General features: G+C 46.1%; 2 protein-coding genes across 2 annotated transcripts in view; both read left to right on the forward strand.

Annotated features, from left to right (window-relative positions):
* LOC144805494 (uncharacterized) overlaps positions 1-11,576 on the forward strand; it is a 250,234-nt gene extending 238,658 nt beyond the window's left edge. The window contains exon 2 of the mRNA XM_078672039.1: positions 7,737-11,576. Within this exon, the coding sequence (XP_078528165.1) occupies positions 7,737-8,747 (1,011 nt within the window). The 3' untranslated portion in view covers positions 8,748-11,576. The remainder of the gene's footprint in view (positions 1-7,736) is intronic.
* The window catches only part of LOC144805503 (uncharacterized), a 1,226,074-nt gene that overhangs the window by 1,126,480 nt on the left and 72,767 nt on the right, over positions 1-26,827 (forward strand). The gene's annotated exons all lie outside the window — the stretch shown is intronic.

Consider the following 26,827-nt stretch of genomic DNA (forward strand, 5'->3'; position numbering starts at 1 on the left):
CAGGCCGACAAAACCAAAAGCGTTCTCTGTTAACAAGCAAGATGCTATCACGGTTTTCCAGCGTACCTTATCCTCCAACGCATTTTGTAGAGAAGGCTTGTGCAGTGGCGTAACGAAAGTTGAAGGGGCAAGGTTCACCGAGGGGCCCCCCTCCAGGTTTAATCTGGAGCTCTCCGGCGTGAGTACAGTACTGAGGGGGCTGCGGGGGATGTGGGGGCCTGTGTTACGTCCCTGGGCTTGTGTCTTTGCTAACTATTCAGGAACTTTCATAACCGTATAGCCACGTAACAGTTGAGCTGAAAAAGACACTGGGATAAAAAGAAGATGGCGTTTTCCCAAGTGGAGTATTGGTTAATAAAGATAGTCTGTGAGACTCAAACCCGGTGCACATAAAGCCGCCCACCCAGGGTAGACGATACGGTTGTATCAATGTCTAGTGCAGTTATCTGCATCAACAACGTTCTTTACTAAGCTCTCAACTGTGGATAACCGTTAGCATCCTAAATCCCGCAGTCTCTGCACTGTAAAACCGAGCAAAACAAATCAAACTTGAATACAATATACATAGCATGTGCATATTTACTGATCTGTTGTGTCCTGCAAACGCTGTTCCATTCTGATGACAGGCTTTTTAGGAGTCATAGGAGGGATGAGTGCTGAAGTGCCTGGCCTGGCCTGCAAGAACTCTCTGCCTGTTTTCTGCTTCCCGCCGATCTGCTTGTGTTCCTGCTTGGAAATCGGCATCTCTCCTGACACAATATATTATCTGCCGTTTCAAAGATGCTGCCATGTTTATGTTGATAATATCTTAATAGCCTCCCCTGCTTGGGAATACGATCTAAATGACCCGTCCTCCAGTCCACCCTGCCAGGGCCGTATCTGTGGACCACGGATTGTCTTCCCTGCAGTGTCGTCGACCAGATGCCAGACAAGCAGGAGGCATCTCACACTCTCACTGCCTGTTATGTGTGGCTCAGTTCTTAATCTTTACGATAGTGAACTTTATTATTCTTTTCCTGCTAACAAGCTGTGTGGCTAAACTCTCATTCACAGAGGCTGCAGAGGCACCAGAAGTCCTCTGCGGGGCTTCCCGAAGAGGAACACATAACCATGGGGTCAGGCCACTTTTATCTTGGCTGTTTCCAGGTGTAGTCGCAGCAGGAAATGTACGAAAGCAGTGGGAATCGTGAAGGTTAGTCATGAATACGAGTGTTTTCACTCCCCATCTCGTGCAAAGTGCCAGTGGGTGGGTCAGTTCAAGACTTAGGGCCAGATGTAGGTAATCCAGATTTACCGATTCTAAAATACCGAATTTTACCGATTCGGAATTTTAGAATCGGTAAATGGGATGTTGGTATTCATTTGGTAAGTATTACCGGATCGGTAAGATTCGGTAAATACAATACTGATTCGGTAAAAGGGGGAACACATTGAAGGGTGGCAGGGTGTCACTTTGACATCCTGTTGCACCCCTGAATAGTGTATGGGTGCATATGTGGCACACATACATGCCCTAAGGGCATTTATGTCTGCCACATGGCACTGTAATAATTTGCAAAAAATTGCTTCTTTTGGGTTTTTGATATTTACCACCAACTTGTAGTTGGTGGTAAATAACAAATCCTAAAATGGGAAAAGCACTCATTTGAGCGCTCCCTACATTAAGGTTTCGTTAATTTACCAAATCGGTATTTAAGAATTCGGTAATTCATCGATTCCTTAAATTACCGATTCGGTAAATTATCGAATCCTTAAATTAGGCCCCTACATCTGAAAAGCCTAATACCGGTCGGTAACGGACGAAATTCTGTAATTTCGGCCATTACCGACCATTAGGCTACCTACATCTGGCCCTTTTTTTTTAACCTAGCTACCTCATTACTCTTGGCATTCGCCCTTCTTTCAACAGACATGTATTGGAGCTGGCTGCGTGCTTAAAAGAATCACACCACAGGCTGCGTACGTACATAAGAATCATAAGTGTTTGTTTTATTAAACATCATTTTGATCTGCTATTGTGTTGTACACAATGTGACGAGTTCATTTTTTTTAAATCGGGGCTGCATTGTAACAGGCGTTACCAAACCAGAAACAACCATTGTCTGCAATTGTTTAAGCAGTTCTTAGTTCATTAATTATTAACTTCTTTCGAGTGGTTGATGTATTCAACTTTGGTCTGTGAAATATAAAACGTGTGTTTGTAACTGCCTCGCAATGACGTCGGGAATAACACCAATTCATCAGAAAAACTATTCATTCATTGGCTACGATTTTGTTTCCTCACACCGAGGCTCATCTAAAAGGTGAGTGAATGGAAACTGTCAGGCCTTGTTTTTTTAAAATCATGTTTTTAAAATATTTTCTTTTGTTTGATATGGCTCTGTCTTTGAATTTGCCCCCATGCTTGTCTATGCACGCAGGAAGCCATGAAAATGGACTCTACGGGTATCACTTGTTGTGATGTAGTATGTGGGATCTGTCTCTGTGTAGCGTGTGGTAGCAGCAGAAGACCTTATCCTAATGTAGGGTGGGTGTGGTCTGTCCGTGTTTTGGTGCAGGGCATCAGTAGGAATGACGAATATGAGGCAGGAGTCCGAATAGTGGGATTACACTCTCAAATTTGCTTGAAAATGCACCATTTGCACCCTACGTAGGTGGTTCAGTCTCGCTCGGTCGCCACAGTGAAGTACAACAATTGTTTTATGCCTCACCACTTTCAAATGTCACCTGTTGCCACTGAGAGAAAGCCCAGGTACCTCTAGTTTTGAAAAGCGTCCTGCAAGGGATGTTCAGATTCAGTGGTTGAATTAAACCTTGGAACAGCACTTGTAGTGTTGACTTCTGGAGACTTGTCGTGTGTGCTGAATGCGGTAGAACTGTCTCAATGCTCTACAGACTCTACAAATCCAGACTCTCCTTCATCTCAGAGCTCGAGCTCTGTGGCATGACCAGTAGAACTGCAATAAAGAAGATGACCTAGACCAGTTCTACCTCGCCCGACCTTTGAACTGATCATTGAGGAAAGAAGCCCTTGCCTGGAAAGCAGATCTACACAAGGCACAGCTAATAGAAGACCTTGCGTGGGAGAAAGATCTGCACAAGGCACAGCTGATAGATGACCAGCCAGGAAGGAAGATCTGCACAAGGCTCAGCTGACAGAAGCCCTGCCTGGAAGGAAGATCCGCATAAGGCACAGCTGACAGAAGACCCTGCCTGGGAGAAAGATCTGCACGAGACTCAGCTGACAGAAGCCCCTGCCAGGAAGGAAGATCTGCATAAGGCACAGCTGACAGAAGTCCTGCCTGAGAGGAAGATATGCACAAGGTGCAGCTGACAGAAGACCCTGCCTGGAAGGAAGATCTGCACAAGGTGCAGCTGACACAAGCCCCTGCCTGGAAGGAAGATCTGCACAAGGCACAGCTGACAGACGTCCTGCCTGGAAGTAAGATCTGCACAAGGCACAGCGGACAGAAGTCCTGCCTGGAAGGAAGATCTGCACAAGGTGCAGCTGACAGATGTCCTGCCTGGAAGGAAGATTCGCACAAGGTGCAGCTGACAGAAGCCCCTGCCTGGAAGGAAGATCTGCACAAGGAGCAGCTGACAGAAGCCCTGCCTGGAAGGAAGATCTGCACAGGACGCAGCTGACAGAAGCCCCTACATCAAAAGAAGATCCGCACAAGGCACAGCTGACAGAAGTCCTGCTTGGAAGGAAGATCTGTACAAGGTGCAGCTGACGGAAGTCCTGCCTGGAAGGAAGATTCGCACAAGGCGCAGCTGACAGAACCCCCTGCCTGGAAGGAAGATCCGCACAAGGCGCAGCTGACAGAAGTGCGTCCTCGGAGGAAGATCTGCACAAGGCGCAGCTGACAGAAGTCCTGCCTGGAAGGAAGATCTGTACAAGGTGCAGCTGACAGAACCCCCTGCCTGGAAGGAAGATTTGCACAAGGTGCCGCTGAGAGAAGCCCCTGCCTGGAAGGAAGATCCGCACAAGGCGCAGCTGACAGAAGTGCGGCCTGGGAGGAAGATCTGCACAAGGCACAGCTGATTGAAGTCCACCCTGGAAGGAAGATCCGCACAAGGCGCAGCTGACAGAAGTCTAGCCAGGGAGGAAGATCTGCACAAGGCACAGCTGACAGAAGTCTGGCCTGGGAGAAAGATATGCACAAGGCGCAGCTGACAGAAGCCCCTGCCTGGAAGGAAGATCTGCACAAGACGCGGCTGACAGAAGTTCTGCCTAGAAAGGAAATCTGCACAAGGGGCAGCTGACAGAAGGGCTGCCTGGAAAGGAAGATCTGCACAAGGCGCTGCTGACAGAAGTTCTTCCTGGCGGTGACCTCAAAGTAGTGAGAGACCCACAAACCACAAGATCCTTCGAGCCCAGCTAGCCACACTGGACACAATGTACATCAAAGGCCTGATTTAGATTTCAGCGGATGGTTTATTCCATCACAAATGTGACAGGTATCCTGCCCGCCCCATTAAAAATGCATTACATCCTGTGGCAATCATAATAAAGCAGACAGGATATATGTCACGTTTTTATAATGCCTTGGAGTAGTTCACAGAGTTTTACTCTTGCAGAACTCCACGAAACTCCACACTCTGCGGACTTCCGCAAGTGGCAGAGTTTGTTAAATTGCACTGCTCTCACTGATCTTTAGTGCCAGGAGTTTGTCCCGCATTGTAAAATCAGCATGAACGGCACTACGCGTCATGCCACAGGGCGCTGCTGCTTTCTGCAGCTCGAATTAACATTCTAATTGAGTGGCCGCTTCATCAACGAGAATAGCAGATTTTACACTCAAGTGGTCGCGACCTACCGCAATGAGCAATCTCGCCAGGAGGACGTCTAGCGCATTATATTTTCTCACAAGCGCTCGCCACCTTACCGTTGGTGAACCGCTTGAGACATAAAACACAGTTCTGCATCACTTTGTGGAGGTTTTTGGAACTCCGCACCTGTGGCTAAAACATCGCAAGCTCCCCCGGCAGAGTGGAATTCTTCCACCACCCCTAGTTTTGAGGCAATAATCTGTTGGACAAACTCCTAACTAGGCCCTATGTCTGCAATAAGTGTTGTAGAAGAAGTGAGATTCATGGCCTTGTGACTATCAGGCCATTATCTGACTTCTGATGAACCCCACAGAGTTAGTGGGCAGCCACCGGGCAGTAGGGGTGCGAAGGACAGGAAATTAGTAAACTTGAATATTAGAATTATGGAAAGATAGAAATGCTGCATCACCTGTGGATAACTGACACCTCCTCCCGATCTTCCAAATGCCCATCCACTCACAAAGTGGCATCCAGGGCACCAAACGGACAACATTATGCCAGATGACATGTAATGGTGGAAAAAGGGGGGAAAAAGAGTAATATGCACACATCTGCTGCGGGGATATGTCAGGTAAATTATTGGTTGTGATGGATTCTCTATAAGTACAAAATGACTGATATTGTTGAATATTAAATTATATGAATCAACGTTTGTTTGCCTTATCTGCGCTTATAATGTATAGGACGGGCCTTCCAGGGAACCCCTCGTTCTGTTTTACGCAAAAGCCCCGGAAGGAGCTGCAACTTACAGAACTGTATCTACTTTAGGAAGAACTAAAGACTTGCTTTTTAAAGTTGTTTTTCGGGCCAGAACCGGGTGCTGTAAGCTGCACTAGTTTCAGGGAGATGGACAGTTGTTATGGCGATAGGAAGCCCCCCTCAACTCACAATAATGTTCGTCTTCCAGGTACAAAGAAACCAGAAATGCTTGAACCAAGGGAGCTGTTGAAAGTGTCAAAGGTGACTTATGAACAGCGAGGTAAAGACAGGAGTTGGTATTTGAGATGATCTTAAGTGAATAGGAAAGGAACGAGAAGAAGTGTGTGACTGGAGTTACTTTTGTTGTATACTTCGTAAAGAGTTACTGGAAATGTTGCAGCCCAACCTGATCTATCGCTTTTTCTCGAATCTATTGTTGTTTAAATTAAATCTTGACCATATGCGTCTGTCTTAAGCTATACCTCTAAGCACTTGAGTGTTCCGTGAGCGCCCTTACTTTGCTCAGTTACTCTGTGAACACTTGTAAATCACCTCCTTTTCAGACATTAATAAGATATCACCTGATCAACAGAACTTTTAGTTAAATATCTGTGTATGATGAAAAATTCCTTGCTAAGTTTCAAAGGCTGTAAAGAAGAAGGGGGAGATATACTAAGATTGTGCGCTATATTTGCGTCACAAAAGTGGCACAAAACAGTGCAAAATCAGTTTTTCCTAATTTACTTTCAAGCAAATAATGTAAAAGTAATGTGAAGTATTGCATAGCACTGCGTCGCATTACTTTGTGCCATGAGGGCCTGGCAAGGGTGGTACATGGGTGTTCCCGTGCAACAACCCAAGGCTTCTCACGCTAAACCCAATTTACCAAATACAGTAGATTGGGTTTAGCGTGAGAAAACTGCACCCTTTTAAACTAGGTGCAAGGAAAGAGAAAAGCTTTAATTTCTCCTTCCTTTTCTGACTTTGCATGCTTGCTGCAATGTGCAACATGCATACAAAGTGGGAAAAGCTTTCCCTCGTGCCTAGGCATAGTAGTTAGTACAGGATGGGTGTCCTTCCTGTACAAAACCTATGCTGAATTCACACACACACACCCTAGCGCTCTGGTGCTAAGGAGTGTGCATGGCGCAGGGCTGCTGTAATCAGTGCCAGCGCAAGGGGAAGGGAAGGATAGAGCCATATCTTTGAAAATATGGTGCTCTCCTGCTCCCTCCCTGTCGCGCAACGCAGTGCAGCCTCAAGCTGCATTGCGTGGAAATTTGGTGAATCTCCCCCGAAATGTCTTTTATAACCAATTAAACATTGTGAATTCTCATTCCATTATGTTTCAATTTATTAATGTTAAATATCTTTACATCCAACAGAAAACAAGCCTTGAATGTGTGAAATGACCATCAATAATGAAGCGAATGCTGTAAATCTTCAATATTAGCAGAAATAATGAGCTACAGTGTTCAGGAAAACATCAGCGCAGTCGGTGACAGAGGAACCTGCACACAAACTGACAGATCCCGGATGAAGCCTCAAGGGCAGTCCAGTGATTGCAAGAGGCTGAGCTGTGCACCTCCACGCCACAAGACGAAGAAATGACCTTAGGAAAATTAAGGCAACAACAATAACAAACCGCCTCCTGTATAAACATGTGTCCAATACCAACTTTGATCATGGGATTTGTATGGTGTGATTACCGCAGTGCTGTTTTCTAAAATGATGACAAGCCATCATTCAGTGCTCTAGGTGAATTGTAAACTCTTTCTGGCCAGACCACAGTAACCAGAGAAGAGCACAACAGAGCGGAGCCGGACAACTGACGGGTAAAGAGGACTTCTTCTATCTACAATACAATAGACTGCCCCAATTTGCGTGCATAGCCATAATCCAATCTAAAGGCACAATCACCTACAAAGACACCTTATAGTGTGGCAAATATTTGGTGGCAATTGCAATGTATTGTTAAAAAAGAAATCAAACGTGCAAAATACTGCGCACAGTGATGGGCCATGTTGGCCCATCAGGAAATACAGTCATGGGATGTAGACAAATATGTACCCGACCCGCAGACACTAACCAAGAAAGAAGAATCATACACATGCAGCACGAGCTTTAGTTTGTCATCACTACTCAAGGTTAATCAGCACCCGTACACAGGACAAAAACCATTCAAGTGCAGTGAATGTAGGAAGAGCTTTAATAGGTTATCAAACCTACGAAGACACCAGCAAATACACACAGGGGAAAAAACATTTAAGTGCAGTGAATGTGCAAAGTGCTTTAGTCACTTATCAAATCTTCAAACTCATCAGCGAATACACACAGGGGAAAAACCATTCAAGTGCAGTGAATGTGTGAAGAGCTTTAATAGGTTATCAAACCTACGCAGACACCAGCAAATACACACAGGGGAAAAAACATTCAAGTGCAGTGAATGTGCAAAGTGCTTTAGTCACTTATCAAATCTTCAAACTCATCAGCGAATACACACAGGGGAAAAACCATTCAAGTGCAGTGAATGTGTGAGGAGCTTTAGTAGGTTATCAAACCTCCAAATACATCAGCAAATACACACAGGCGAAAAAACATTCAAGTGCAGTGAACGTGCAAAGTGCTTTAGTCACTTAGCAAATCTTCAAACACATCAGCGAATACACACAGGGGAAAAACCATTCAAGTGCAGTGAATGTGTGAAGACCTTTAGTGGGTTATCAAGCCTCCAAACACATCAGCGGATACACACAGGGGAAAAACCATTCAAGTGCAGTGAATGTGTGAAGAGCTTTAGTAGGTTATCAGACCTACAAAGTCATCAGCGAACTCACACAGGAGAAAAACCATTCAAGTGCATTGAATGTGTGAATAGCTTTAGTCGATTATATCACTTACAAAGACATCAGCGAACACACACTGAGGAAAAACCATACCAGTGCAGTGAATGTGGGAAGAGCTGTAGTCGATTAGAAAACCTACAAAGACATCAGCGAATACACACAGGGGAAAAACCATACCAGTGCAGTGAATGTCCAAAGTGCTTTAGTCACTTATCAAACCTGCAAACACATCAGCGAATACATACAGGGGAAAAACCATTCAAGTGCAGTGAATGTGCAAAGTGCTTTAGTCAGTTAATTCGCCTTCAAACGCATACTCAAACACACACAAGGGAAAAAACATTCAAGGGCAGTAAATGTGCAAAGTGATTTAGTCAGTTATCAAACCTCCAAATACATCAGCGAATACACACAGGGGAAAAACCATTTGAGATTGCTGTGAATGTTGGAAGAGCTTTAGTCTGTTGTCAAACCTACGAAGACATCAACAAACACACACGGGGAAAAAAAGCCATTCAAGTGCAGTGAATGTGGGAAGAGCTTTAGTCAATTATCAAAGCTACAAAATCATCAGCGAACACACATGGGGAAAATATATAGGGGCACTAAGTGTATGAAGGACTTTTGTCGATTTTCGATCCCACACAGCCCTCAGTCAATACACTCCTTCATTCAACTCACATCGAAATAATCCTAGAGATGCAGAGACTCCGGAGAGATCTTAAGAACATCAAAAATGATATTAACCCCTGTGAGGACATAGACAAGAGCAGAACAGTGCAGTTATTGTGAGAGGAATGAATTACGGAAAAAGATAAAATTCTAATTATGTGGGACATTGAAATACCAGATGATAGAAGACCGGACTAGCAGTAAAGAAGAAAACCAGATAACAGTATTTGCAGAATTATAGAAGTGTTTGTTTCCAGTGATTGTTCACTTCTGTACACATAGCAAATCGACATGATGCACCAGGATACACAGTGGGAGACTAGCACAATGTGGATTAAAAGAAAAGAAACATTCTTGATTTTTATTTGGTGAAGAAGAAATACAAAGAAAAACACTCTGTCGTACCTGATCACACTACCACTAAAAGCAACACTGAACAATACTGGGACTAACAACAGTACTTTCAGCTAACTTGTCGGATTTTTGATAAAACCTACAAACCCAACACACCCAGAGTGGATATGTTGTCACGGCTCTGGAGATGGAAGCTTCATTGGTAAAATGTATGTATTACTATTAACAAATGCCACTGCAGCATATGTAATGAACTAAAGCGAAGCACAGGTATTCAAGAAATAACCTATTTTTAGATATGAAAAAGTATATACATTGTTTTTAAGTAACATTTGCTGCATCTTTTGCAGACTGTGTTTGGTTAATGGATCAGCTTGTGCCTCGGACCTTATAACGAAGTGTGACCTGTGGCTCCTCTCCAACTTGACTCCCCCTATTCATTTTGTGCCTTGTCAAACTCTTCTTTTTACCAGGATTGAGCCACTGTAAGCAGCAGACTCTGTTTGAAGAATGTGGTGAAATAGTGAAATCCCACATCAGAGGCATATATGGACTAGGACAATCAGTTGCACTCCCAGCAACTCGTCTTTCACACTGATTGTCCCTTGTCCCCAATTGTTCGGAAGGATTTGTCGTATGAATGCCAGAAGTGGCAGTGACATTCATGAAGCTGAAAATAACAGGAATGTGTGGGAGATAGAGAGGGGGAGAGATAAAGAGAGCGAGAGAGACAAAGAAAGGGGGAGAAAAAGATAGATGGAAGGAGGGGGAACGGCAGGTGATTTGTATTCACCTAAAAATAAGCAGCTGATCGAGGAAGCCTGGGAGGCCTAGTCTGCAGTCCCCTGAAGTGGATCCTCAGTGCCGGGCCCCTCCAGTTGCTTCCCCCGCTGGCACCCCTTGGCAAAGAGCACAATGGCGAGAAGAGGAAGTGAGAGGACACACAGGCGTCGGCAGCAGTCGTGCACCCAGCACAACAAGAAGTCTATGTACAACCGGGCAAGTGGGCAGCCCGCGTGGAAGCAGTCTGTAGGCCGCAAACAGGGGAGGAGATGTACTCCAGCCAAGAGCAAAACCAGACCTCAGGGAGAGCGCTAGCAGTACTCTCTGTGACCAGTCCCAGTTTGTGGGTCCGCGTCCATGCAGGGGGACAAGCGTGGGGTCCGGGTCACATTCAGCACAACACGTGTCCTCAATTACGGCCGTCCGGCTGTGCGTGCATTTAGTCCACCATCAGACCACAGAGCCTGCTCACCCCACCTATAGCCCCAGTCCAGCTGGCGGGCCCCTCCCCTCGTCCAGGGTCAAAGGGGTTTTTCAGCATGTTGTAGAGTGGCTCCAGCCACGCAGCCTTGGGAGCACCAACAGCAGCCCCAGGGCAGCCACTCCCAGTGACGCAGCCAACAAGCAGCGCGGCTGCCACACACCCGGCCGGCCAGCAGTTGGGGCCCAGGGCACAGCACCCTCGCAGAAGGCAGACGCGGAGGCCGCACAGCAAGGCATCCCACGCCGCACCAACCTCTCCAGAAAGACTCGCAAGCAGGGCAGTCGGCACTCCGCAAATCAGAAGGCCCTCATATGGAAGCTGGGGCCCTCTGCCTCCGGGGCCCCCAGTCGTCCAATGCCGATCCGTATCCCCCGCTGTTGCAATGTGAGTCCGGGCGCATGTCCTCGGTTGCCTTCAGGGCAGGCAGTGATGGCAGCTGGCAACGTCCAAAATGGAGATCTCACCCGTCCCGGGGATTTGCAGCCCCGTCGTTACAGGTAGGAGACCCAAGTGGATTCCGCAAGCTGGCAGACAGCTTCTGCAGCAGGGAGACTCCCAGGGTCAACGATGACTCAAGTCCCGGCTGGGAGCTCTGCTACAGTACTACCGCATGTTTGGCGACAAGCCACGCCCCCATGGGGTCCTTCACCTTATCCCCTCAGGTAATGGGTTGGATAATCCCTTGGGGGAGTCTTGGCTCTAGACCTACACACACTTTAGGTACATTTAGAGTAGTGTTCACATAGTAGGAGTATGCTAGTTTACTGCCTTTTTTATATTCGTGCATATATACAATTGTTTAGCACCATGGTAGAACTATATCTACTATTTTCTCCTTTGGTTCTTGTAATCACGTTTATCTACTTCTGTCTCATAATCATTGCAGCACACATATTTTATGCAAGAATAACGTTGGTTCAATAAATATTATTGAAAATGTCAAACTGTGTATTTTCTGTATGTTTCTCGGAGAACAAGTAAGCAACAGTGACTGAGTTTAAGGTATTGTACTCTTTCCATGATCCCTGAGGAGTCAGGGTTGTCATGTTCAGTGGTTACCAGAAACCATTCGCTCTTTGGTAAGGTTAGGGAGGCTTGCGTGGCACTGTGAGCTAGCTGGTCTATAGTCAAACAAGTCCTGTGGGGGTGTCCGGAATCAGTCTTGACAACTTACTCTTAGTTCATGTTGTCCAAACAATACGCGGGTCCTACAGATTGGTAGGAACTACACAAAATGGCACCACCTACATCAGTTAGGCTCTTATTTAATGGTCAAATCTGATTAGTTCTGTCGCGCTTTCTCAGAGATCCCTACTCACATTTTAACCGGATTCGCCCGTAGTGGAAAGGGAAACATATCCGTCTCAGCTGAGTAGGTATACCCTATGTATTGACTGTAGGTTCAATCAAGCTTAGAGGATTTAAAGTTCCCGCATTGTGAAACAACAATCTCTATAAAATATCAGTTAAATACTAATGCTGTGACAATGACTGAACAGGATGAAAACATTGAAGAACAGATAGTTGGACTATATATTTCAGAAAATTGCAGACAGGCAGTTACTTATGGCCTCCCGGCGACAAATGGAGATGTTATCTTACTGGTTGAGGCACACAAAGCTTACCGAACAGAGGTATTCTGTTCTTGGGTTAAATTCCCACCTGCAGATGCACGCAAATGGTTGTTTCATGAATACATTGAAGATGAACCACCTGATGAGTAGTTCCCATATGGGGACTTAGAAGTCCTATTAACTTACCAAGAGCACATTAATTGGTTTAAAGGCACCCAACCCCATACCACAAAACATTCGAGACTTGGTCCGCTCAGCAGAGAAGGAGCGACCTGGCTGGTCATAGCTTCATACACACCCCATCCAGACATTGATGCTTTACCATTAGCAGGAATGTGCAAACTTTACAGAGATTTAGTAAAAATATACAGAAATTGAACACAATACATAATGAGAACATTGACAGTCCAACCCGCGGGCTGCTCTGGCTACACATCCACACATGGCTACCACGGGTATTAGCCCACAAACACTAAATGCCATTATGGGAAAAGTTCCCACCCCAGGAGAAAATCCCATTCTAGATAGCACAAAAAACAGCACAGCTTGAAGCAGTTTTTCCCCACACAGGCTCGCAGGAAAAACACAGAATATTGACAATTTGCTTGCCAATGGGGATGGCTCCCCAGTTAGAAGATTGTGCCACTTGGGGTACAATTTACTCTGCCGTATAAACCAGAACACATAGTACCCATTCAATAGCAGTTATACCAGATGTACTGAAACAGATTCAGAATGAGTATCAGGCAGAGCCTTCCTTAGATGTAGGGCTGAAACTCATGGACAATTTTGCCCAGGTATCAGCAATTATTTTGAGTAACATAAAAGGGCAGGCAGCAGTGGTGGCTCTACGCCAACGCCTGAGGAAATTTACTCCTGCACAGCGGGAGCACGAATTGCCCGAGATTATCTAAAATAAATATGCCTCTCTAAGCAAAGATAATCTGGGAGCCAAACATGGGAAACCAATAGCTAAGAGTAGTTCTGCAAAAGATAACTCTAAGCAAGCACCTGATTCTTCAAAGTAGTAATGGGATAATAAAAAAATAAAACAAAACACAGTCACAGGACCACACCGAACGAAAAAACTATTTGCAATTTGAGAAACCGTGACAATATTAGAACGTTTGATAGCTATCAGGATACTGATACAAGTTCATCTCGTTTCTTTCAGGAGACATCCGAAAAGCATTAGGAGAAAGCCGGACAGTCAGAGTACAGATTGGAAGAGCGAGTCAAGCTGAAAAGGAAGACACATTGCACTTTGGGCTACATCATTAAACAGAAAGACAAGCAAAAGACGTCAAACCTCAATTTAAAAAGAAGAAGGTGGTCAAGATTAAAATGACAAATTCCCAGGCTACTGAGGACTCTGCTTCATAACAGGGAATGGGCAGTGTTTCAGTAGTCACCATAGCTCGCCAGAACCTGATGGACTTTCTGGGGGTAGTAGCACTGAGTGAGCATATCATGGTGGAAACACCTGATACAAGAATACATGTCCATATCGTTTATATGAAATAACGGTCCAGATGGAGGAGGTCATACCTAGGAAAATAAAGGGTCTGGTTTGGGAGAACCTGACCTATGGTTATGACAACCATTTGGCTGAAAAGGGTTGGCGACCTGAGTTCGCAATTGATTGCCCAATGGGAGAATAAGTTACTTTACCTGCCTTCTCTGGCCTCGTACCAGAATCAGTTAAAAATTCTTAGCACAGGAGTTGGCGTTAGATCTGGCTCCTGCATTTGACTGCAATCATGTTGGGTGGGATGGTGAGTCACTGCATCATGAAATCCCATTAAAATCAATTCCTTAACCGCAGAGACAATACCCATTTAAACATGAGGTAAAGAAACAAGTTAGGGAGATCTTGTATCTTAGGGAGATCTTAGATCAACTTGTGATGAATAATCCCTTGCTTCTGTAATGAAACCCGATAATTCATATTATTTAGTCTTAGATTACAAACATTAAAACACGTACACACATAGTTACAGTACGAAATGCACACAATGCCGCACCAATGAATAACATTGTGTCGAAAATCTCTAGATATCTCAAATGGATTTTTCTGCCAAAACATAGCCCTGGAGGCAGATATTTGACAGTATTCTCAGCGCTAGGCTTTCACTGTCAATTTTGTTGATTACCCTAGGTGTATAAGAATAGCCCTGGGTTGTTCGCAGCCAGGAAAACAGAGTTACTTCAAAATTTTAATAAGGAGGCTTTTCTTATGTAGATGAAATATATCTGCTGGATAATGAATGAATGGAACACTTGTCTAGGGTAAACCCAAAAATTCTTGAATCAAAAAAATAAAAAATTGCCCACGTCAGTGTCCTATTTGTAGGGTACGAATTGTCAAGTGAAAAAAAAAAAGCCTGGTGGTAAAATCTTCAGACATATGTGCCCTACTCCAGCCTCTTACAACTCTGAGAAGACTACAATCCATTTTAGGATTCCTGAATTTTGACAGGACATACATTTTGGATTATGCAGAAAGGTTAGAACCTTTCTATGACTTAATTATATCTGATTTGTCAGTGCACCATTGGACACAGAAACATACTGATATCCTATGTTCTGTATACGCTGACATTTACACACACGTCAACACGACTAACTTGGTTATTTGCATAGTCACTGGACTTACCGGGTACAGGTGGGCCTCGTTTGAACTGGCTTCCTCTGATTCTTGTATATGTAACTAATTAGTGGGTTAGATTGATAGTTTGACCGTTTGTCAACCATTTTGCCTAAATATTCCCTCTTTGCCTCTCTACAGCTTCGAGTTTTATCATTCAAAAATCGAAGGCTATGCTCGTCGTCAAGGCCCGCTAGGTAATGACACCTATAATAAAGCGTGGCTCTTTGTCTACATTTGGGTGTCTAATTGTATTGCGTCTTTACTATGTATCTCTAAATATACAAGTTTTTTTCTTTTTAGATTCCGTTATCAGGCCATGTTTGCGAGAATCTATAAAAAGGCACATCTTTACATTTTATTTGCATAATCGTATAGACGACTGTGTCGCAACATTGAAATTCTAAAGGTACTTCCGTAATGAGTATTATCCATTGGTTATGCATGTTTCAGTGTTGCATTTTAAACCAGCTTAGTCTCTCGGATCAAATGTAACAAGCCTTTATTGTTTACTTGTATCAATGCGAGGTATATATTTTCTTTATTTGGATGTCCAACTGTATTACTCTCCTACGGTACGAGTCTAATACGCTATTCACTGCCCGTTTTACGTATCCAGTTTTTGGTTAACATGCGATTTTCGTACATTTTCAATAATAAGGTATTTTTTAATGCCTTATTTCCATGATTCTGTGGACGAATGTTTTGGAATATTGAAATGTTTCAGGTTTTCGCCCAATATGAATTATAGACAGTTTAGTCTTTTAATTGAACTTTACAAGTCTTCAATGCCCACAATAAATTTGCGTTTGCTAAATCCGTGGCATTTCTACTGTTTAACAATATAGTATACTTATGATGTGGATATCTGATCTACACTAATCAATTAGAGTATATTAAAATTTATTATTTTTGGCGTTTTTCAACCTGATTATATCCTTTAGTATTAGCCGTAACAAGTAATTATTATTCATCACGAACAAAAATTACTAAAAACTAATTTCTGAATTATATTTAATTCTTTTTAATATATAAGGAATACGTGAACAATATTTCCTCTTCTGTTCTGTCACATTCGACATCACGAATTAGACAGCAATTCACAACAGAGTAATGCCACTAGAACAAAAATAAATCTGAAACATTTCTAGTAAGTAAAAATCGAAATCCTCCTATGGTTACCGAATATATCTTTTTGTTTTCTCTTTTGGTTTATTTTTGAAAAAAACATTTTTTTCTTTATTTCAGATAATTTAATCATGAGTGTGACCTGCAAATCTTAATCGTTTTTTGTTGAATTATCAAAATTGTCTCATAAGTAAGTATTGTATTAATTATCCCTATAATCCAGATAGGGTATTATCTATGCTCAGAGTAAAAATTGGTAGCAACCTGACCCTTTGTCCATGTTAGTAATATTTGGTTACGGATCTAGATGAGCATTGCAGTACACCACATATATAGACTTGATTTGTTTATAAGTCTTTCTTGTCCATTGTTGGGAGAATATAATTTTGGTTTGTCAAATTATGAGTTCTGTCGATATGTTGTTATAACTGATTTAATAGAACATGCATCTTTTTAATAGAGAGTATTATGGTTATTATGTGATACATTGAATGTAACATTATTCTAATAAAGGTATTTTACTATATACTTTTTTCTTAGGCAATTAGTGGCTATTCCTGAAGAAAGCGCTGGTTCGCCGAAACGCGCGTCGAGATTATTATTGTGCCACATTTCCTCTTTTTTGTTTTATATTTTATTTATACCTGTGATCTTGTGGGTTTTTTTTTCAAACACATTTTTATTGATTTTTTGCACAACAAATATTCAAGGCACAATCCGCCAATAAGCCCACGCAGGGGCATTTCAAAATTCAAAGCATACTGTTTACACCACAGACAAATGGGAGGGTCGGAGCTTCCCATGATCGCAATGTACCCCAGGCCCATCTGCAACGTATCTGTAGAGTTCAGCATCTAAGAAGATGAGGCACAGTCCTAACGTCTACCATTAAGGATAATTGCTGAGAGCAGTGACGCCTCAGTGAATGTCGTTGCGCTGTGTGCTCTCTCTATGCTCTCCAGACCAACCAGTTGTCAGCGTGTGTGCCCAACTAGTATTGTCTCTCCAGGGCTCAACGAGAATCGAAAAGTGGATACTATACCAGGAACAAAAATTTAAAATCCCCAACACGCCCTTCTCCCCCCGAACTCCCTTTCCCACCCCTCTCCCCAGTGGTGGAATTGCTATACAGGAGCGTGCCAACCGTGTGGTGACCCTCAGAGCTGGAACATATGCAGGGCTCTGAGTGTGGAAGGGCAGACCGCTGACGGCAGGCCCTTCGAGAGGAAGGAAACCAAAGGTCCCCATCGGAACTCAAAGTTCTTAAAGTCTTCTCGGGAGATATCAGACATGCGTTCCAAGCTTAGCAGCTGCCATAGGCGGGAATGCCATAGTGACATCGCCGGCGCTTCCCTCTTCTTCCATGCAGCCGCTACAGCCAGTTTGGCAGCTCCTAAACAGAGCCACATAATTCTCTTATCAGCCCTGGTTTGGTGTTCTAGTAATGGGTCTCTAATACTAAGCAGAGCCTCTGCCATTGAAGTCGGGACGCGGTATCCCAGGATGGTCTTCATCTGAGCCAGAATCTCCTCCCAAGATGGCCTGATGGAGGGGCAGTCCCACCAGATGTGTTGGAAGTCTCCCAAAAGGCCACAACCCCTCCAACATCTATCAGATTTACCTGGAAATATTCTTGCTAGCTTAGATGGGTATAAGTACCAATCCATCATTACCTTCAGATGGGCTTCTCTTAAAGCTGTGGATTGATTGAACTTAAAGATATCCGTCCACAGGTGGGACCACTCTTCTTCCGAGAAGTCCCGTTGGGCCATCCCCTCCCACCAGGACATGAAGCGGGGACGTGGGGCGATTTCCGTAGAGAGAAGGAGTTTATACAGCGCAGAGATAGCCCCCTTCATGGATTTAGCTTTAATGAGGAATGATTCGAACCTGGTGATGGGTCTGGTGGCACCCGTCCTAATACGGGGGTCAAGAGCCCAGTGCAGCAGCTGTGCGTGATGGTATCGCTCGTGGTCCCCTACCCCATAGTCCCGTTTGCAATTCTCGAAGGTGAGGGGGTCATGGTTGTGAAATAGATGCGTTAGTGCGAGGCATCCACCCTCCCTCCAGGCATCAAACGTCCCCTCCCGAAGCGCTGGGGGGAATGAAGAGGTGAAGTGAATTGGTGTGAATGGTGACGGGAAGGACGTCCAACCCTCCTGCTCCGCCACGGAGTCCCACACCCTAAGAGTAGTGCGCGTTGGGGTGCTGATGTATGCATTTGGGGGTCTGTCCTTTTTATTGCGCCAGATCAAGTCCCAGATCATCCTGCCTGCTACACTGCGGTCCATGTGGAGCCAGTGCTTCTCTGATTCCTTTTGTGACCACTCGACCAGAATGCGCAGTTGGGCCGCCTTGTAATAGAGTCTAAGATCAGGGAGTCCAGCACCCCCCTCCCTCTGTGGTCGACGGAGCATGAAAAAGGAAAAGCGTGCCCGCCCTCCCTGCCAAACAAACTTCAGGATCATTGTCTTCAGGCGTTTAAAAAAATCCTCTTCCAGTTCTATGGGGAGCGCCTGAAATAGGTAAAGCAGTTTGGGGAGGAGAGTCATCTTTATAGCATGGATGCGCCCCAGCCAGGAGAGAAAGAGCGGCTTCCAACCTGCCAGATCCTTTGAGTGCGGGAGAGGATTGGGGAAAAATTGGCTGCATATAGTTGCTCAACCTTAGGCGTCAGCTGTACCCCCAGATATTGTATGGAAGAGGACGCCCACTCCAGAGGTGTTAGCGTTCGGAGTTGTAAGGACTCCGTGTGCGAGAGAGTAAGATTAAGAATGTAGGACTTATCCAGGTTGACCTTGAAGCCCGCCGCTCTTTCGAAGGAGCTAAGCACTTCCTGTAAACAAGGGAGTGAACCCAGCGGGTTAGACAAGGAGAGGAGGACATCATCCGCAAAGAGGGAGATTTTGTGGGTTTCACCCGTAAAAGGGAGGCCCTCTATCCCCTGGTGTTCCCTTATCGCTATAGCTAGGGGCTCTATACTAAGGGCGAAGAGTAGAGGGGAGAGGGGGCAACCCTGTCTAGTCCCCCTGGAGTGGTAAAATGAGGTAGATTGCACCCCGTTGACCGAGACTCTAGATTTTGGGTGTCTATAGTTGGCCCGTATCATTGTTATAAACTGAGGGGAGAAGCCAAATTTCGCGAGTGTGGCCCACAGGAAACGCCAGTCCACTCGGTCAAATGCCTTTTCAGCATCTAGGCCGACCAGGAACACAGGAATATCAAATTTGTTGGCTTTCTCGATTAAGTGGACGATACGTCGGGTGTCGTCATGTGTTTGACGTCCCTTAATGAAGCCCGACTGGTCGGGATGGATAAGAAGTGGCATGAGGTCCTACATTCTTTTGGCTAGTATGGAGGAGTACAGCTTTGCATCAATGTTTAGGAGTGCAATGGGCCTGTAGGAGGCGCAACGAGTGGGGTCCTTGCCTGGTTTGGGGATCACGGAGATCACCGCCTCGGCCATGGAGTCCGCGGTGTCGCCGTCCGTGGCCATCCGGTTAAAAAGCCGGACTAGGTGAAGACTAATGTCAGCCGCAAAAGTCTTGTAAAAGACCGCGGTATACCCATCAGTGCCAGGCGCCTTGTGGGGTTTCAGTGCTTTGATAGCTGCTTGAACTTCCTCGAGAGTGATTGGAGCAGTGAGAGCCTCATTCCATTCCGGGGCGACCTGTGGGATCGGCAAGTCCTGCAGGAAGGCTTGTTGATGGGCTGTGTCAAGGGTATCAGTCGCATACAGGGATTTGTAAAAGGACCCAAATAGATCCACCTTGTCCTCGTCTTTATTGAATCAGAGTCCCTGACATGTCTTGGATACCCCCTATATATTCTCTTTCTCGTTTGTCCTTCAGTTGTCTGGCCAAGTGTTTCCCTATCTTATTACCCTGAGTATAGGATAGGTTGCGCAGCTTGAGGAGGGTGAACTCTGCCCTGTTATTATAGATGGCCCGCAACTTGCCTCTGAGTGCCGTGAGTGTGCGGAGCGTCTGTCTAGTGGGAGCATGTTTATGGGCCCTCTCAGCAGTCGTTAGTTCTACCTCTATGTCTTCCCTTTCTTTAGCTCGCTGTTTATTCAGGGCTGAATTGAGCGCTATGTATTTACCTCGCAGAACTGCTTTAAAAGTGTCCCAGGTGTTATAGTCAGAGGTCTCGTCTGGGTCGTTAAAGGAGAAGAAGTCTTTGATAGTCTCCCTCAGCTGCGCAGTCGATTCCTTATCCCTCGACAAGGCTTCTGGGAAGTACCACCGGGCAGGTTTCGGGGCATTGCCAAGCCAAGTAAGACACACCGTATACATCCCATGATCAGACACCGAGATGGGGAGTATCTTAGCATCCTGTAGGTTACCCTGTAGGGACTGACTTCAAAAAATGTAATCCAGTCGCGAATAAGACTGGTGCACATGTGAAAAGAAGGAGTAATCTTGGGTAAGTGGGTGTAAGACCCGCCATTTGTCCAAAAGTCCCATGTTCCCCATGCAAGTCTGTACAGAGTCGGAGAAAGTACCTATGTCTAATCGGCGTGTGTGCGTGCTATTAAGTGTTGGGTGCCAGACCAGGTTAAAATCCCCCAGGAGAATTAAAGGGCCCTCTGCAAAATCATTCACCTTTCCCAACAGTGAAAGTAAGAAAGTCTTTTGGCCTGTATTGGGGGCTTAAATTGACGCAAAAGTGCACATCTTACCCTTCATACGGCCTTTGACCATCAGCCATCTCCCCTCTTTGCCCATAGGTTGAAACCGAGCGGCTGTGCTGAAGATAAGCGCCACCCCCTTCTGCTTAGTGGATGCTGAGGCTTTATAGATAAGGGGATATGACTTATGTTTAAGGCGGTGGTCTTCAGTTTCCTGTAGAGCCACTATATCCAAATGCTGATCTGAAATATATTCCCAGACCTTTTGGCGTTTCTGCGGGGAGTTGAGCCCCTTGACATTCCAGGTTCCTATAGTGAGTGGCATTCTAAGGCAATCCTAATGTTCCCTCTATAGAAGCCATCCTCCGCCCTGTCCTCCTGAGCTGAGCATGCCCACCTCCCATCCTTCCCTGCCCGTGTTGATGAAGTCCCCCGCCCACGGTGATGAGGCCACCACAGCCCCCATTCATGCCAGAGCCCCCCTTCCAGCGCCACCCCCAGCCAGACCATAATATATCTCTCAAATGAATTACGGTGAGGATTCGCACTGTAACATTACCACCAATCCCTCCCTTCCCCAATACACCCCAACAGATCAATGCAAGAACAGCTCCAAACATGAAATCCATTTGTCGAATTTAGACCCAGGTCACTGTAACGTCAGTTCAAACTTGTAGTATATGAGTACTTGTGTGGGTTATTTGGCAGTGGCGGCTCGACGGCTCGAGACCCCCCGCCCCGTCCGCCAACCCTGTTGCCATACTTATCTAAGTGCGACCATCAAGAAAGCTCTCAGGATCCGGCACCTGTGTCCTTGGAAACCTCCTGAATTGCTGCCGCTTTTTCTTGTGCCACTGTCTCTAGATTCGGCTTGTGGGTTTTCCTGGAAGAGCGTCCGCGCCTCACCTTCTGCCATCCGTCACCTGTCGCTTGGGAAGACCAGAGCGGAGTTCTCGCCGAACCTCCCCCTTCTTCGTCGCCCGGTCGGTCCTCCTCTTGTGGAATACCCAGTAGGGAGCAGGTGTCCCTCAAGGAACGCAATTGGTGTAGGGTTCCGTTCCATTTGAAGATTAACCTAAAGGGGTGTCCCCAGAAGTAAGGGATCCCTTCGTTGCGGAGGAAGGTGGTGGCTATTTTAAACGATCTCCTCTTTTGTAGGGTGATTGCCGATAGGTCCTGGAAGAGTTCCACAGCATGGCCCTGATATTGAAGGGGCTGTTTGAGACGTGCCGACTTTAGTATGCGCTCCTTGAGGGGGTAGTCGGGCAAAAAAGCCAATATGTCGGGGGAGGGGGGACCCTGGGATCGGCGGGTCAGCCCCACCCGGTGCGCTCTATCGATACGGATCTCAAATTCCTCATCCTCATCGAGTACTGTCCTGAATAGGGCTTGTAGATAGCCTGTGATATCGTCCCCCTCCGCTCTGGGTGGCACATTGCGGACCCGAATGTTGTTTCGCCTTGAGCGATTTTCGAGGTCTTCCGTATGGGATTGGAGATCAGTCTGTTGCTCGTGCAGCCGAGTGATTTCTTGTCGGAGGTACTCGATTTCTTCGTTTCTGGCTTGGCCCGAGAGTTCATTCGCGGCCACCCGCTCCCCCAGGTCGTTGACGTCTCGGCGAAGCTCCTTATCGTCCCCCGCCATTTCTTGTCTAAGGGATTGGATATCTTCCTTAAGGGAGGTGAAGAGGGCCTCCATGAATGTCTTGGTTGCCGGGGCTTCTCCCCCTCGTGGTCTGTCCCTTTGGGGGGGGACCCTGAGCCGGATGTGTCCGGGCTTTTTTCGGTCTTTGAACCCCCTTTGGACAGCATGTCTGTTATGGTGCGGTTCCCTTTGCGGTTGGAGGAAGCCATCCTCTCCCCTCCAGTCGGTTCGCCTGCTAGACGAGGTCGCAGTCAGATGGTGGCGGGCGTGCAGTGGGGCGAGGATAATTGGCGCGCCTGTTTCGCGTTACCTCTCTGCAATGGGCGCGTGCCTATTGATCTCGTTCTGGCTTTGCTGTTCACGATCCTTCAGGGCCAGCGGCCATCCGTGTCTCTGGTAGCTCGGCTTCTTCTCTCCACCCCAGGTGCCCTTCCTGTCCGGGGACTCGGCCCGCTCTGCCTCGTGCTGCGCTGGTGAGGTACCCACCTCCTCCAAGGTAAAGTTCCCTTGTGCGATGGTCCTGCTGGGGGTCCCCGGGGACACGGCCACTGCCCCCCAGCCCCTCTCTGTGCACCTCGGGTTCAGCCCTCCTGCCCTCCTCTCATTCAAGTCTCTGACCGCAGGCAGTAGTGGCAGTGTGCGGTTCGCGCGATCGGCGCCAAGGCCCACTGGTAACCGCTGCTGGGGGCTCGATTAGTGCCCCCGATCTCCTGTGCCTGTTCTGGGCCTGGTTTCCCTGCGCTCTCACATAAGAGGCTCAGCCGCCTCCGTTGGCGGCCCTGCGGCAGCAGACCACCCTGCGCCAATGCAGAGAACCTGTCCACAGTTCCCTGTGCCTTTGCGTCTCCTCACTGGCTCTACGGGCGATGTATGCTCGAGCGCACGCTTCCTGAGGTGGCGCGCTCCAAGTCCGCCTCCGCCTCCGCCGCCCTCACCTATGTATGCAGTCCGAGGCCGACGCGCCTCCACCGGCTAGGCCCAAGCCGGGGCCTCACTTGCTTCTTCGCGCCGGTTCCCCTGGCACCTCCTTCCGGCGTACTTCTCCTCCGGACCTCCGCAGCGTCCGGGGGGCTCCTCCGGCGCAGCTCCCCAGTCTGGCAACAGTGACGTAGGCCCCGCATACTCCGTTCACAGCGGGAGCCGGATCGCCGTTCTTCGCGCCTCAATGCGGCCCAGCCGTCGCCTCCGGCTCACTTCTCCGTGTCTGGATCTCGCCGGGGCCCCAAATCACCCAGCTGGTGACTCTCTCACCCCTGGCTACCGACACCGGGCCCGGCAGCGAAATGGTCTGCTAATTAGACACGGCACGGGGAACGGGGACGGGGAGCCTCCAAAGAACACGTCTGGCTAAGCCGCCATCTTGGCCACGCCCCGTGATCTTGTTTTTAATGAACTGTTTGTTATAATATTGTGTTTGATTTGTTTCATACTGTATGTTGATACAATTTTTTAATTGATATATGTACAGCAAAAAGTGTTTTTTAGAACCATTAAAATCTTGATATTAAAGACAGAACTCAATTTTTCGATGTGTTAGTTCTCCCATGTATCATTGTGTAGACAAGAAAATACAATTGCCTAGGTGTGTTTCTTCTCATAAATAAGTGTCCCTGACCTAGGAATTTAACTAACTGTTGTTCAGGGGGTCCTTGTTATATACATTGTTTACCGGGTACACCTACATCACTTTTAGTGAAGGTGATACAGTCCTTTTAGCATACAAATCACATTTGTACACGAAAGCTGAAATGCGTTTTACACCCACTGAAAAAATACTCATAGCAGAACAAACTACTGTAGTGAGAGAGAGAGATAAGAGAGAGATAGAGAGAGAGAGAGCACTAGCGCAGGGGAAACATAGTTGACTTGACCCTGGTTCCGACCCTAGAGGTCATTACAAAGGCAAACATCCCAAATGCTAAAGCATTACATCCTAGATGGATTAAATGAGCTAACTCTCTCAGTGCAATAGACATAGATTACAGATTCGATTCAACATTACAAACATATTCCTGCAGTACAAACTAGAATATCCCCTGCCAAATAAAATAATGCCTCTAGACAGATATAAATATAACATTTGTACCGAGGGATCTGCCCATGCAGCCTTAGAAATGAAACAGCAATATTCTGCGGCATGTGCAGTTGTGAAAAGACACATGCAAGATGGAAATTTCTTTCTGGGAAAACACTCACACGGTCTCTAGGAGACTGTACGGCACAGCTGGCTGAACTAAAAGCCCTAATACTGGCATTATAAAATATGGATCCTGAATTACCCACACTTATAGTGTGTGACTCAACGTATTGTGTCAAGTTTCATAACTAATATTTACATTATTGGGGCAGAATAGATTTAGGGATTCCAAAGGTTGCGCATTAAAGTACTAGATGCTCTGGGTACAAGTGGCAAAGCTGAAAGAAGGCCTGCCACAGGCTCATGTTATTCATACTTTGAGTCATCAACGTGCTGGCATTCACATTGAAGGGAATTCAATGGTGGATAAGGCCACCAAGGCAACACTTCGTATTGCTGCAGTTACTGCAATAATTTGCTCTAGTACAAGGATAGATGGAGCAACTATGATAGCTGTCGATTCCACACACAAGAGCTCGACACTTCCGAAAGGCTTTCCACTCAACTACTCCAACAAGTTAGATGAACAGAATATTCCATATTCTCAAATTCCAGGAGTGGGGGATAGAGTAATAACAAACACTGATCACAGATTGGGATTGATACTAGCTGCACATGAGGGTCTGAGTTCAGCCCATGCAGGGATCATTACTACAGTTTCACTATTAAAGCAGTGCTATTTGTGGCTGGGTCTTACTATGCGGAGACCAATGACTTTGTCCTCAAATGTGACCTCTACCGGCAGATGAAGGGCTCCACCATAGAACGTCCACCAGAAACACATTTACTGATCTCAGACAAACCTCTCCCATGTGTATATTTGGATCACTATGGGTCCTTATACTCAGACGGGCTTCCAAGGACATCTTGGTGGCAGTAGATTCATGCTCTAGATTCCTGTGGGTTTGGCCCCAGCGTTCGGCTGATGCTCTTAGTGTTATAAAGAATTTGCGAGTCTTTATTGCAATATATGCAATTGGCACACTACATTTCGACCAGGGATCAGCGCTACAAACACAGCATCTGGGCTGGTTCTGGGCTTAAAAAAATCAATGCCGATCTCTAACAGACTGGCCGAATTGCACCGGCTTCCTGTACTGAAAAGATGTCAATTTATAGCACTTGATGTCATAAACGCTCTACAGTCAGGGGATTCATTCATATATGTCTTTGATTTTTACCTGGTATTAGCTGGCCGAGGGCTGAGATCCCACTGTGCTTTTCTGCGTAAAGTCTTTTAAGTTTAGGAACATCCAAATAGATGCTGCTCTCTGCCGGTGGAGACTGCAGATACCTGGAAACAACTCAAAACCTTTCTGTTCGTGTTCAGGGGCTGTGTGATTTTGATACTTATTTGATTATACTAGTGCCAGGACTCATCTATCCTGAACTAACTGTGCAGCGCTATATAAATTGGCTCAGACATCCAGTCGTAAGCCATCGATCTCTGGGCAACAGATCGTTGCAGCTATAGACGCCCTAGGAGGGGGAAAGACTCCGGGATCTGAAGGTCAGGTGTAGAGTTTTACAAAGCTTAGAAACAAATACCGGTCCCACTTCTGCTAGGCGTGTTTGCCGAGGCATTGAAGGGTGGTGTGTCGCTGCCGTCTATAAGTGACGCAATCATATCAGCGCTCCCCAAGCCTTTAACAGACCCGGCTAATTGTACCTCTTATCGCCCTCTGTCACTACTTATCAGTGATAATAAATTCTTGCCTGAGGTGAATCGACTCGGCTATCCCTCCTACTAGAGAAAATAGTCTCCCCCGTACAGTTGGAATTTGTCCCACATTTTTTTTTAATTTATTTGTAGAGTTTTATATAGCGTGGACTTGATCCTTGGGTATCAGAGCTCTTCACAGTTACATATGGAACATTTGTGATACAGTGCGATTGGCTACATAAGAAAATCCTGTACAATATTTTCTCATCAGTTTCAGCAAAAACAGGAGCATTACTATATAAAATATTCCTGTACAAGACATTCTTATCCGTTTCAGCAAAGTAACAGTATTTTGTATACAAGGTTCTGTAGTGCTTTCTGTGAGTTCTACCACAGGACTGGTTCATGATCGACGTTTGGTATTAAAATGCTAAAGAGCAATCTAGCCTTATGGAAGGAATTTGCTCATTAGCGAGCTCTTCGCTTCCTTCTTGAATGTTGCTATGTTTGGAATTTTTCTAATGTTTGGAGGGAGTGAGTTCCAGATTCTGGGGGCTGCTCCGGAGAAAGCTCTGTCATATGTTTTCTTCTTCCGAAAGATGGGTGGTTTAAGCAGCAGTTCTCTGGCGCTCCGAGCTGGTCTGCTTCTTCATGAAAGCTCTATTTTCTGAGCTAGGTACCTTGGAGTTTTGTAGTGGAGCGCTCTGTGAGTAGTACATGCCAGTTTGAATTG

Source organism: Lissotriton helveticus (assembly GCF_964261635.1).
Source record: "Lissotriton helveticus chromosome 1_1 unlocalized genomic scaffold, aLisHel1.1 SUPER_1_unloc_12, whole genome shotgun sequence".
In the NCBI taxonomy this organism is placed as follows: Eukaryota; Metazoa; Chordata; class Amphibia; order Caudata; family Salamandridae; genus Lissotriton; species Lissotriton helveticus.